The sequence below is a fragment of the Clarias gariepinus genome, chromosome 17 (assembly GCF_024256425.1).
Source record: "Clarias gariepinus isolate MV-2021 ecotype Netherlands chromosome 17, CGAR_prim_01v2, whole genome shotgun sequence".
Classification (NCBI taxonomy): Eukaryota; Metazoa; Chordata; class Actinopteri; order Siluriformes; family Clariidae; genus Clarias; species Clarias gariepinus.
In genome coordinates this window covers 17074118-17089040 of record NC_071116.1, presented here as the reverse complement: position 1 = coordinate 17089040, position 14923 = coordinate 17074118, and the positions used below count along the sequence as shown (strand labels likewise).

Below are 14923 nucleotides of genomic sequence, written 5' to 3'. Positions count from 1 at the left end.
GTGTGTGTGTGTGTGTGTGTGTGTGTTTGGTGGGCTCCAGCCCACACTGGAATATTCTCTTGTTGGAAAGGAGCTGAGATTAATGTTGCGAGCCCACCCACCCACTTGTTACATAACGGCAGAAAAGCTGAACTTCAGCCTATGTGAGAAAGAGAGAAATATTATGCTGTTCATCTGTAATTTTTTTTTTTTTTACAGGTCTAAGTTGTGGTTGCCTTGGAAACAGCAGATAAACTCTCTTTCAGTGACCTGTGCAGTCTTTGTTTTAGTTGAACACATGTTCTCATTCATATTTATAATGTAAAAAAGGTTGATAAATATCCCTTAAACACACAACCCAGGAACAGTAACCTTGAGAGCACAGAGTTTTTATGCAGTAGAGAGGGAAAAAAAAGGCTTTTTAGCATTAATATGCTGACAGTGGCTACTGGGGAAAAAAAAACATTGTCATCTCATCCCTAATACTCATATATGCGTATTAAATATCCCATTCCAGATCTATTACCCCTCCTACTGTAACCTGCACTCATCGGGGAAGGCTTTCTGCTAGATTTTTGAGCTGTGGGGATCAGCCACAAGAGTGCTAGTGAGTTCAGGCACTGATGTTGCTTAAGGAAGGACTCGGGGCTCGGTCAGCGTTCCAGTTCATCTTAAAGGTATTCAGTAAAGGTTGCTCCGATTGATCACCTTTCCGATTCGCCGATTGGAATCGCCGATAATCAAACTTATTTTTATTGATCGGTTGTCTTTCAACATAAACTGTCTGGGATTATTACTTTCATTAAAAGATTATATTTTGATTATAAGGGCCATGTAGGTTTGGATTTTTTTTCTCCCTAAATAATAAAAACCATCATTTAAAAACTACATTTTGGGTTCAATTATGTTATCTTTAACTAATAGTTAAATGTGTTTGATGATCAGAAACATTTTGTGTGACAAACATGCAAAAGAATAAGAAATCAGGAAGGGGGCAAATAGTTTTTCAAACCACTGTATAGCAGAAGCCCTATAGCTTGAGGCTTACTCTGCAGAGAGTAAAAAGGATAAAAACTATTATCACAAAAGTAATAATGAAAAAAAGAAATAAAAAGCCGTTCCCAGCTCTGGCCCGAAGCAGTCGGGGTTTACCTTACCACTCCATGCATGTGGCAGTGCATGAGGGGAATAGACTGTCTCTTCAACATGCAGGAATTGTGACATTTATAAAGAAATATCTGCCCTCGTTCCTTATTATGAGTAACCATGATTGGCGCGCAAAAAATCAAAGTGACTGACGTCTACGTTTATTTCAAAACATTTGGTGTAGAGTTTTAATTTGTTATTCATAGACATAACTTTGTTCCACGTGCTGCACGTAATAATAATAATTGAGTACAGTTGGACAGTCGCATTTTAGATAAGCATGTTAGCCTTTGTGAGTGCCCCTTGATTATAGTTAAGGAATGGAAAATATTTGTTCTTTAGTCGATTGGATTCAGTTTCTTTAAAAAGTTTTTTCATAATATAAAATATGTTGCATATGTTACATTCATTAATTAAAGGTTTTGATACAACATTCATGATACTTTCTTAGATCTTATTTATATTTGTGCACTACGGTTTCGAATAATTATTGTTTACTACTGTAAATAGCAGTACGCAATAAATAGAGGACTTAAAATGGACGATCCCAATAACTCCCCACACATCAGTAATCAGGTCAGTATTGGATGATTCTGATTCTCTGATCAGGCTTCAGTGATTGGCCCTGAAAACCCTGTCCAGAGCATCCCTGGTGTTCAGCGGTGTTGATCTCAGCACTCACCGCAAAGTCCACCCAAATTCTTCCACTCCAACCACATAGTGTGTGTCCTGTAACCAAAACAACTCTTTGGTTGTGAAAAGAGAATGAACAGAGACAGAAACTTGGCATGCATTTATAGTGGAAAGAATACAAATTTCACCCTATCCATGTCTACTTTTTGGTAAAAAAGAATGGTTTGATGGATAAGGTAATGTGTGGAAATTGGCAAGTGACCAAATTGGGTAAATACAAACAAACAAAAAAAGACACATTGAACAAGCCCTCTCGCACAAGTAACTATAATTATAAGTTAGTTATCCAAATTCATAGCTGAGCAAGGAAGGCCGAACTTATCATACTAAGAACTTCAGCCAATTAATCTGTTATTTAGCAAATAGACTAACTAGGGTAACATTAAGCTGCACTCATTGCATGGTTGGTTCAGCATTTCTGAAGGGAAACAATACCTGAATCCTTAAATAGCGTGCTGAGATATGTACACAATGATTTAAGCTATACACACACACACACACACACACACACACACGCTATATCTTGGGAAATGTAGGACTGCAGTACAATCAATGCTCTGTGGCTCCGCAGTCAGTTTTGTAGCACTGCTGCACATCATTGTTGTGGTTTAGACATCAAAACACCACATGCTGAAGATCATGTAAGTTTCCCACCTTTAGAAAAGTGGAAGCCCTCCAACCTTTTAAGAAAGGTGGAATCTTTCAGTATCATCAAACTGTATGTCCTAACTAGGGAACTGACCCACAATCACTCATTCCCACGTTTCAGCTATTAAAAAACACATCTCTAGGGTTCCCAAATAGTGGTAATGATTATACTGAAGAGCTAAGATCACCCTGGAGCCTCTTAGTTACCGCTAACTACATTTAAAATAATTACAGATATAGGTTAGAAAAAAGCACCGTGGCCTTGCACCTCCAGGATCAAGGGTTCGATTCCACTTTAGGTCTGTATGCGTGATGCGTACATGTCCTCCTGTAGTGTGTGTGTGTGTGTGCTTGTGCCCTGCGATGGATTGGCACCCCGTTTATTGCGAGTACGCTGCCTCGTGCCCCCCATACCACCAGGACTGGCTTCAGGCCTCTGAGACCCTGTACACAATAAGTGGTATAGCTGATGTGTATAGACTTTTTTTTTTTAAATACATTTTTATTTTATTTATGTTTGATTTGCAACATACAGGGGGTGTGCTATTATACAGCATGCTGTATAATAGGAGCAAATTATGTATTTATGTATTTATATATTGGCCTGCAGCCAATCCCAGGGGACTAAGAACACTAGACGTGGTACACCCTGGACGAGGTGCAAATCCATAGCAGGGTACACACACACACTACGGGCAATTTTGGAATACCAATTAGCCTAATCTGCATGATTTTAGACTGTGGGAGGAAACCGGAGTACCTGGAGGAAACCAACCAAGCACAGGGAGAAAACATCAAAATTCCATGCACACAAACCCAGGAATCAAACTCAGACCCTGGGAGTGTAAGGAGACAATGCTAACTACAACACAATGCCGCCTGACAAAAAAAACTCAAAAATTATAATTATCAGTTTGTCCCAGATGAGCAAGCCGAGGATGATGGTGGCAAGGGACAACTACCTGTGAGGACAATTGGAAGAAACTTTGAGAGAAACTAGATGCAACAGGGGACCCATCCTCATTTGGATGACACCATATTATATTACCATAATTCATTTCCTTCTATTGTATATCTGTGTACTAAAAGTTATGTATACTATAAAACTTTATACATTTAATATAACAGAAAAGGCCTTTACAATAATAATGGCTAAGGTCAGCATATAATTTGTGCAGAGAGTAAGCAGGGACTCCAGCAGGACTTACCGTTCCTTGTCCTGGGTAGTCTCAGCCTCAGCTGGTTATATTTTAATCTGTTTAATATCTGTGTTTCCTCTAATGTGCACGTCCAAAGAATCCAAACTGCATGACCTTTTAGCACAATGCACTGAATGTATTGAAAAAAAAAAACTTTTAAAGTTATTGCTAAGTTTTATGTGTTGCATAAGTTGCAGCTTATTAAAAATAGTTGCTTGTCAGTGAAATCGGGAAGTTTAATGAATTTACTGCAGTTTTTTTTTATGTAATGATCCTTTGTATTTAACTTTTTTTCAGTTCCTTGGACTGCTCATCTGTCCTGGCTTGAGACATGTTCAGTAAGCAGGACACAAAAGTCCTGCCTTTGGGATACTTACAGTACACTCTGCGGCTACACCCTGATGATTTCGTTCTGAATTCGTTCTAATCTAAAACCCGTGGTCTTTGACCTTTTTTTTTTTTTTTTAAATAGTCAGTCCATGGATCCTTAAAAAGGATTTATTGCGTCTTATTTCGCTATGTGATGCAACACTGAGCAAGGCTACAGCTTGTCTAACTCTGTAAAGGGTGTCAGCTCTTTATACACGCAGCCTCAGTTACAGTTATAATCAGTAATTAATGCAGGACTGGTTAGACGGATCAGTGCAGGGTTGCATAAAGGCTGGTTTGATTGATTCTGTCAGATTTCAACACAGCGACTTAAACATGCTTTCAATCCACTGACAGCTCAATACATGCACAGCTAACTGTGTAATCCTGTAGTTTTGCAAACACTCATGGGAAAGGGTCCTAAAAAAAAGTCCTGAATTAAAGTGTACTTATGGATTTTAAACGGAAGAGTCCAGCCTTTAGTTTTTCATTTGCATCATGTTTATCTTCAAAGAGGTGAACAAGGGGGTTATAGGATTTTAATCATACACAGTAGCAGGTGGAGCTTCAGAATTGAAGATGTGTGTGTGTGTGTGTGTGTGTGTGTGTTTGTACTGCTATGTAGGGTCATTGTCTGATTTGTAGAGAGGCCTCTAGGAGGATTAAACAGGCTGTTCACAGGCTTCTAGTTTATACACACACACACACACACACATACACAGCATCGCACTGCTTCAGTGAGCACCTTCCCCTCTACATGTCCATAGCGACCAGCGGAGTTTCTCTGCACTTGTAAGTTCAGTAAAATTATTTGCATATTTTAAATTGTATGCAGGAGGAATCTTGCGAGTTTAATCATAAATGATTAAACTTTTTTAATTGCACTAGAACTCGCCGTCGTTCCCTGTTTGATAAAAACATTCTACTTACATGCTTTTTTTCTAGTAGCTGAAGTTTCCTCTATGTCTCTCCGAGAGTAGGGATTTGCATGAATTGTGTTCTTAAATCTAAATCTAAATGTTGTTTTGAGTTTTTTGTTTTCCTAAAGTAAGTCTGTAAGTAAGAATGTAAATGTTTTTCCGTCGGTTTTGCTATTCATTGTCGTTATGTGAAGCGCGTCCTGCGTGCTGGGGTTTTTCTGACCAGCTGGCCAGTTCTGGGTAAAAGCCGTTAGATATCATTAGGCTGTATTTAAATGCAAATGAACACACTCTTTCTTGATCTCGCCCTCCCCTACTGCAGAGATGCTTATATTGTTAAAAGGAGAATAGCCGCTTTGTTCCACCGCAGCTGCAATAAGGTTCTGACCTCCGAGCAGCTTTACACTAATCAGAGCAAACAAGGCCCTTATGCATTCCTAATAGCAGACTTGGGTTCAGCTTGTTTTAATGTCTCATAATCATTCAGATTTGTTTGAACTTATAACCTATTTGTGCATCTTGGCATTTTAAAGGTTCGATGCGAGGCTCAGGGCAATTTCGTCATGTGACCCAGGGGAATAGTCAGTTTCTGAGCATCCAGCTGTCATTTGTCTGACTTTTCCCCTTCCGCCATAAGAAAGTTTAAAGTTATAGATTTATGGCTTGGTGTCTGACTTTTCCCCAACATGCACTGTGGCTTAACGTTACTGTCTCATTTTACGGTCGATGGTGCATGTGAACGCCTGTGACTTGCTGACACGCACATCTGTTTGCTTCGCTGAGATCTGCTGAAAATTTTATTTTCAAAAAATAATTGAAGTTGGAGATGGGTTACAGAGGCAGGATAGGATGGTAGTTGTCCTGATCTAACTTAATAAAGTGAGGGAAAGATGTTGTTATTTATCAAGCTTAAGGAGAAATGATGTAACTCTTGGTATGTCTTGGTATATAGTGATCATAACTACTTATTCTGCGCCTTGTGTTTTTATTGTTTTTTTTTTTTTTAACAAAGATAAAATCAACATCTAGGACATGATAATAGTGAAACCAAGCCAAAAAAAAAAAACCTAAACAGTTTAGAATTTGCAGGCATGCCAATATATATACAGTACAAGCAAAGTTCTCACTTTTATGCGTTACACTGGTGTTAAATATACAGGGGATAAAAAGCAGACTGAAGAAGCACATTTAGTTTTTCCTCCTTATAATCAGGAGATCTGCAGGTGGTCTGGAGCCTCGGGGTCTCATGGGACACCGTGGACGGTGTGGCAGTCCATCATAGGGCACAAGCACGCATGCACGCACGCACTCACTCACACACACTATGGACAATTTGGAAATGCCAGTAAGCGTACTCTGCATGTCTTTGGACTCTAGGAAGAAACTGGCGTACGCTGAGTAAACCCACCATGCATAGGGAGAAAGTGCAAACTCCGTTCACACAGACCCAAAGGCGGGACTCGAACCCTTGACCCTGACCCAGTGCTAACAATACTACACCCTTGTGCAGGTATCAGTGCTTGAAAAAAAAAAAAAAAGGCATTTGGATTTACATAAGCAAATATGTATTTGCCTTTCATTAGATTATTACTGCAGTGATTAATTTGTCTCAGCTGACACAAATGTTTTTTAACCCTAACTGATGCAGTGAAAGTAACAACCGTGTCAGAAGACCTATCAAGACAAGATGTGACTGTGTTTTAGACAGGTCAAATTATTAGCTGCATCAAGCAAAGAAAACAACTAAGGATATTGTTGAATTAAGAACTGTCCAATATATTACTAAAACCTAGAAGGTTTGTGCTGAATCATTAACTTCATGGAAGAATATATGCGCTATACCAGGTATCTTTTAGTCGAATGTAAGGATTGAACCGGTGTAAGGCTATATTTAATTATGGTATTTTATGATTTAATGATGGAAACTTCAAAGCCCTTATGTAAGTTGCTCTGGATAAGGCGTTCACCCTTGTCAATGTAAATATAGTGTACTGTATAGAGTGAACTGTAAGATACTGGAACAATCTACGTCAAACACGTGTCAGTTCTATGGATGTATGTTTTAGTACAGATTGTATTTCCTGATTTTTATTGTCATTTATTAGATGCATGTGACTCAACTTGCTTTCAATGCATTTCTAATCACACATCTGTCAGAAGAGCTCACATTAATCAGCTTATCGCGCTGTGCTTAAATCTCCAGTCTGTAGGTCTCTTTGCTTTTCTAACACAGCCCTTTTTTTGGGGCACTAACGCATCAATCTAATGAACTGACTCTAATGCATTTCATTTGTCGTTTTGGCAGCGAGGGGATTATTCTGAGGCTTAATTCGAGAGCAGAGCTACGATAATGGCAAAGTGGAGTGAAAAGAAACAGTTTTGTCTCTCTCTCTCTTGCCCTCTTTATTATTTAATAACTCTCTTTTTTTTTCAAATTATTCAGTTCATTTTATTTGGTTTGTTGCTGGTGAGGGGGATATCATATTATATATATATATATATATATATATATATATATATATATATATATATATATATTTGTAATTGTGCAATGTAAAAACAGAAGCAAGAAGTAACAAGGAGTCTCTGTCTATGGCGTAATCTCTGTCTTAGATATTCAGGAGTTTTACGAGGTGACCCTGTTGAACTCTCAGAAGAGCTGTGAGCAGAAACTGGAGGAGGTGAAGCACATGGCAGAGCAGTGCGAAAACTCGTCCACCAGCCCCGGCTTCCCGAACGCACGCCCACGGCCTGCTCGCATACAGCTGGAGGTGAGGAAAACACACAAACAGATACACACACGTTGATCTTAAGCAGCAAATTGCATACATATGCATAAAGAGGATTCTTTTGTCGAAACTGTTCCAAGCGACTGCTGCTCCTCTTGCGTGAGTGTGAAAGCACTCCCAGTGAGGCAGAAAAATACGACACAGCTGTCTCCCACTGCAGGTGAAGCCTGTCGGTGATTTTTTTTTTTTCTAAATCAGTGGACGGTGAATGTATTTAAAGTAAGGTCAGGACATCTAGTTTCAGCAAAAAAACTATATGTGTGTTATTTAAAGCTACAGGAGTTTTTGCTGAAATAAAAAAAAAAACATTACTGAGTTACTCAGTCAGGAAAATAAACACGATGTTTTCAGGATAATATAATAATAATAATAATAATAATAATGCATTTTATTTAAAGCCGCCTTTCTGAACACCCAAGGACACCTTACAGCAAAACATCCAAGAAAATAGTAACAATATAAAAATCACATTATAAAATTTACAACACAAATACATCCATCACACATCAAAATAAAAAACAGATCTGCAATTCACACGTAAGCCTGAGTAAAAAAAAAAAGTTTTAAGACAGGATTTAAAAATATGAAGACTGTCACTGTTCCGTATGTTGGGGAAACGAGTTCCACAACCAAGGTGCCACAAAACTAAAAGTTCTCGCTCCCATTGTACTTAAACAAATGAGCGGCGGCACGAGAGAAGCTGAGTGCATCGATCTAAGTGAACGAGAAGGAGTGTAAATATTTAGAAGATCAGTGAGATAAAGGAGCCAAACTATGTAGAGCCTTAAATGTAAGAAGCAAAATTTTAAAATCAATACGGTACTTAACTGGGAGCCAGTGTAATTGCTTTAGAATTGGAGTGATGTGCTCGCGTAGAGTAGTCCTAGACAAGACGCGAGCCGCTGAATTTTGGACCAGTTGAAGTTTGCGGAGAAGTTTCGTTGGAAGACCAGAAAGAAGAGCATTACAGTAATCAATTCGTGAAGTGACCAGCGCATGAATTAAAACTGCTGTACTGCTCTTAGTAAGAGAAGGACGAAGACGGGTAGTATTACGCAAATGAAAATATGCGGCATGTGTAATGTTATTAACATGAGCTTCAAAAGAGAGTGTGCTGTCCAGAATGACACCCAGACTTCTGACCTGTTAAGATGGGTAAGTTTCAGTATCGTCAATAACTTAAGAAAGACAATCAGATTTAGCCAAAGTTGATTTAGTACCTACTAGTAAAACTTCGGTTTTGTCACTATTAAGTTTAAGAAAATTACCTGAGAGCCAAGCTTTAATTTCAGATAAACATTCATTCAAGACAGGTAAAGGAGAAGAACTAGAAGATTTAGAAGATAAATATAATTGTGTGTCATCGGCATAGCAGTGAAAATTAATACCGCATTTCATAAAACTAAAACCAAGGGGAAGTAAGTAAATCATAAATAAAAGTGGCCCCAAAACAGATCCCTGAGGAACTCCGGAGGTAACTATAAGTGATCTTGATTTACAATTTTTTATTTAGACATATTGATTACGACCGGTAAGGTAAGATCTAAGCCAGGACAGGGGGGGGGGGGCTGTGATTCCTATAGCTGCTAACCTGGCCAAAAGTATCTTGTGCAAGATAGTGTCAAATGCTGCACTAAGATCCAGTAGGACAAGTATAGTCAGAAGACCAGAATCAGCTGCTACTAACAAGTCATTAGTTATTTTTACCAAGGCCGCCCCTGTGCTATAATGAGAGCGAAAACCAGAATGGAAATGTTCATATAATGCATTCCTGGAAAGGTGTTAATGGATTTAAGCTTTGACACACTTTTCCAATATTTTAGTAATGAATGGCAAGTTAGAAATTGGACTATAATTTTCAAAATTTAATGGATGAGCCCCTAATTTCTTGAGAATGGGAGTGATGACAGCGGTTTTCATAGAGAAAGGTACATACCCGGTAGCAAGGGAGAAATGAATAATTTTTGTGAATAATGAGGACAGTGACGGTATACAGGCTTTAACTAAGCAAATAGGCATTGGGTCTAGCTGACAGGTGGAAGATTTAGATCTTTGTATGTAATCACATATCTCTGCTGAAGATGGTAGGATAAAATAATTAAAAGTAGAGTGTATAGTCATTTGTGAGACTAAGAAACTGGGATTGTAAAATGACTAGCAAGCAATTGCTGATGAATCTTATTAATTTTTGACTCGAAAAAAGTCACACTGATTAACCTGTCAGGTATTGTACACACACATGTTCAGCCCGTCACGCCAGCTCACATGGATTGTCATCACCAGTGTTGAGTGTAACGCGTTACAAGGTCCCTGAATTACTTTTTTGATGTAACGAGTAATCTAATGTGTTAGGTCCGCCATTTAAGTACTCAGTTATTAAGTTATATTTTCAAAAATATAATCCGTTATTCAGACAATTTATGTAATCCATGAGCCAGACAACAGTCATTCCCAATTCGTTTGTGTGTGTGTGTGTGTGTGTGTGAAAGTCATCCTACAAGCCCCGCCCCCGATAACCCGCCCCCCTCTGTTATACCTCTATCTCACCTATGCTGTTTGACTATGCGAGGACAGATGGAAACCTAATCACAGCGCCAAAACTCGCAGTGAATCATGATGAACCGTACTTACGGTCACCGCGTAGGTGAGATAGGGGTATTTGTAGTTAACAGATTATGGGCCAACTTCGCTGAGTGATGATGGCAGAATAATTATAAAGGTCTTGACTAAAATAACATGCATGAGGAATCACAAACACAAGGAGTTTTCATTTTCTGCAATGGAAAAGTACTCTAACTAGTTACTTTTATCAGAAAGTAATGCTGTAATGTAAGCAATTACTTTTGAAAGACAATAATTTTGTAATGTATATAGTTACTTTAAAAATTAACGTCTCCCAACACTGGTCATCATACGCTAAAGAGTATCCATCCAAAAGATTTTCCACCCAAAACTTTTTGTACAGTTTACTATGTATGGCTTAAACAGCTACAGTAGCGTGTTACTACAGTAAAGCATGAATGAAGCTACTAACCAGAGCACATTCAGCACCTAATGAGCACCTAATGATGAAATAAAAAAATTATTTATTTCATGCATTATTTCTAATTTTTATAGTGAATCATAAACTTTATAATCAGACAAGATTGTAATACTTATTAGCCCATAACTGGGGGAAAAAACATTACTAGACATACTGCATGTGTGTGATGCTTTATATAAGTAAACATTTTACAACATTAAATGTGAAAATTATATTTCTTTAAAGAAATCAATAAATAATTCCAGTCTTGGAAAGTTATTGTGATACAAGTAGCAACGTGTTCTTTGTTTGTTTTATTGTTTCCTTTGGGCTAATAGCTTTTGCAGACCTGTTGAGAAAGGCCACTGCTGCTTATTAAATTTTCAGTCGACAGCTTGTTTTTCGACCCCGGGAGAAGAAAAACACTTGAAGGTCTCGATGCCATCACAGCTTAGCCTTCTCTCTTATAGCAGATTAAAAGTTTGAATTATCTTTAAACTTAAACTTTTTTCAGGGTAACCTGCTGCAACAATGTACTGTGTACAGTATATCCGAAGGGCGTTCAAGTCAAACCGGGACTTTTGATTGTGCAGAATAACATAACACAGTGATGAGAGTAAAAACTACTTTTATTTCTCTGTGTACTCTATATCTTTATACCTTTATATCTAAAAAAAATTATAATAAATAAAAACAGAATAATGCCTAAAATGCTTAGAGCTTTAAGGACTACTGGCCCGAAAATGTGGAAATCGTTTGGAGTGTGGTCAGGCAATAACTCCTCGGACTGATTCCTGATTCCAGATGCATCTTCTGCAAGTTATCGACAAGTTATTTGTTGATTTTCAAAGATCAGGCGTTCCACTCTGTAAATTTTCACCGCAACAAACTGTAGTGGGTTTTGAGCCACCTCAGCCAGGATCGACATTCATGGAAGTATGGCTATCTTTTTTAGAGAGTTTTACTGACTCTCATCACAATATTGTGATTAAACTGGAAATTACAAATCCCAGTTTGACTTGACTCCCCTTGTATGTAAAAGCCAGGCAGGCACTGTAAAACTACAGCAAACAGAAGTACCTTTGGTTTTGACAGGAATACAAACAGTATTATATGTACATTTGAGTATTTTTATTTTTCCAGACGTCTGTAGTCCAACCTTTTTAGGACTGCTGACCGTAATGAACCCTGCCTTCTGTAGATCATGAGCTTGCACCATTAAATGAAATTGTTACGTCGATTTATAATACGTAGTCTAATCAAGAGTCTCTGCTCATGGTTTTGAAACATGCCTACTTATCTATACTTATACATTCCAAATGAAAGGGCTTGTGAGCTGTGACATGATTCTTAAAGGACTTTGATATATTTTCTTTATGAAACTGAAAATGAGCTATGAGATCCCCACCACTAAACAAGGGCAAAAATGATGATTAACTAAAAACTAAGAAGACCAAAAAGTGATGTATATTTTTTTAATAAGAATATTTAAAAAAAATAAATAACTTCATTTTTATTTTTCATACCGTTTAACGCATCTCGGCTGTCATTTTAAAATATTTCCCACACAGTTGGAATGCCAAAGAAGTTTCTCAGAGAATCTACATGGATGTTTTGATATAACTTGTAATAAGTTTTTTGACTTTGATTGGTGTTATGTTCCTACCACTAGGGGGGGTTAGTTCTGTGTAACTCCCTCCCTCAGTGTATTTCATTACATAACGTTATTGAAGCTTCTCAGTCACTCTCATGATAAATGATTGCGCACAGTAGCCTCAGGTCAACAATTTCATGAGTAATTACATGAAAACTTGATGTTTTGGCAGCTTAATAAAAGCTTTAGCATTAGCATGTCCCCCCCTCACTGAGCTTTGTGCTCTCTGCTGACTAGGGCATCCAGACTGGGTTAGATTGCAGCAAATAAAATAGGATTATTAGCCATGTCTCAGCAGGGAATCAGTCATGGTAGAGCTGAGCGGTGGTGTGGAACAGGTCCTAAACCTACATCACAGATCCTGCACTCATTTTTATCTCTATAGTTTTCCTTTTCTTATTCCAGGGTGGTCTGAATTTCAGTAGTTCTGTGTGTCCGTGATTGTGGTATAATTAACTTAAAATCAAGTGTTATGTAAGAGGTGTGTGTGCATGAGAGAGAGCGAGCGAGGGAGGCAGACAAAACTGTGAATTATGCATTATGCATAAAAAATTCTTGGATTTTATGTTTTTTTTTTTTTTTACACCAGATCTTAAAGAGAAGTGCCATACATGTAGTGCCTGAGAAAAGGAAGAGAAGCTGTTTCAATTACTGTTCTTATTCTCTCAAATGCACAATAATAAGAAACATTACTCTTCTCCTTATACAGTATATAACACTTATTTTGATGATTATTTGGAAATGTTCAGTTAAGCCAGTTGAAACTGAGTTGAATCTAATTTATTGAGTAGCATAAAGCAATGCGATGTACAGTATTAACAGGAGTTGGGAATTGGGAATTCTTGTGAAAGCCACAGTATATTTCTCCAGGGATGAATTTTGTGCTCATTTCGAGGCGCGATCAAGTCCTTCCAAATTCCACTGGCGCAACTGAACATGTTCTCATTGACGCTGTGTTTTTTTTCCACAGTTATACAGTATGAAAGTCAGGTTCATTAGCAGCTTTATTCAGTTGGAGGAAATATAATAATAAAGAGTGTTTTTATTTGATTTCAAATAAATAAACAACATCAGGTTGTGCATCTCTGAAAGTCGCAGAATACAAAAATTCAATACAGTCAAGCACCTATTCCCATTGGCCATCTCCAGAACCCACCTCTTTGCAATTTCTGTATTTTTAGTAATCACTTTATCCTGCTCATGGTCTCTGGGGATCCTGAGTCTGTCCCAGGAACATGCAAGGCAAGAAAATGCACTCCAGATCACAGGGCATACATCACAATTTAGTGCAGCCAGTTTACTCATTAGGCTGTTTTTGGACCTAAAGGAAAGCCAAGCAACCACGAGCAGAACAAGTACACACGTGGACAAAATTGTTGGTACCCTTCGGGCAATAAAAGAAAAACTCACAATAGTCACAGAAATAACTTCAATCTGACAAAAGTAATAATCAATAAAAATTCTATGAATGTTAACTAATGAAATTCAGGCATTGCTTTTCAACCATGCTTCAACACGATTTAAAAAACAAATAGACTCATGGAACAGGCCTAGACAAAAATGATGGTACCCCTAACTTAATAGTTTGTTGCACAACCTTTTGAGGCAATCACTGCAATCAAACGATTCCTGTAACTGTCAATACAACTTCTGCACCTCTCAGCAGGTATTTTGGCCCACTCCTCATGAGCAAACTGCTCCAGTTGTTTTCAAAACAAAAAAGTTTAATTTTTGTCTCATCTGTCCATAGAACATTCTCCCAGAAGCTTTGTGGCTTATCAGCATGTAGTTTGGCCTATTCCAGTCTGCATTTTTATGATTTGTTTTCAACAGTGGTGTCCTCCTTGGTCGTCTCCCATGTAGTCCACTTTGGCTCAAACAATGACGGATGGTGCGATCTGACACTGATGTTCCTTGAGGATAAAGTTCACCTTGGATCTCTTTTTTACCATTCGGATTATCCGTCTCTTTGATTTGTCTTTAATTTTCCTCCTGCGGCCACGTCCAGTGAGGTTGGCTACAGTCCCATGGATCTTGAATTTCTGAATAATATGTGCAACTGTAGTCACAGAAACATCTAGCTGCTTAGAGATGGTCTTATAGCCTTTACCTTTAACATGCTTGTCTATAATTTTCTTTCGAATCTGCTGAGACAACTCTTTCCTTTGGTTCCTCTGGTCCACGTTAAGTGTGGTACACACCATGCCACCAAACAACACAGTGACTACCTCGAGCCCTATGTATAGGCCCCCTGACTGATTACAAGATTGTAGACACCTGTGATGCTGATTAGTGGACACACCTTGAATTAACATGTCCCTTTGGTCTTATTATTTTCAGTCTTTTCTAGGGGTGCAGTACCATCATTTTTGTCTAGGCCTGTTTCATGAGTTTATTTTTTAAATAATTGCGTTGAAGCATGGTTGAAAAGCAACGTCTGAATTTCATTGGTTAACATTCATAGAGTTTTTATTTATTATTACTTTTGTCAGATTGAAGTTATT

General features: G+C 38.0%; 1 protein-coding gene across 18 annotated transcripts in view; it reads left to right on the top strand.

Annotated features, from left to right (window-relative positions):
• The window catches only part of dlg2 (discs, large homolog 2 (Drosophila)), a 277019-nt gene that overhangs the window by 17859 nt on the left and 244237 nt on the right, over positions 1-14923 (top strand). For 17 of the 18 annotated variants that reach the window (XM_053515546.1, XM_053515556.1, XM_053515568.1 and 14 more), the window contains exon 3: positions 7568-7725. In XM_053515546.1, coding sequence (XP_053371521.1) covers positions 7568-7725 — 158 coding nt within the window. Of the gene's footprint in view, positions 1-4778; positions 4827-7567; positions 7726-14923 lie in introns of those variants that run through there. The other variant, XM_053515549.1, reaches the window with a different exon arrangement.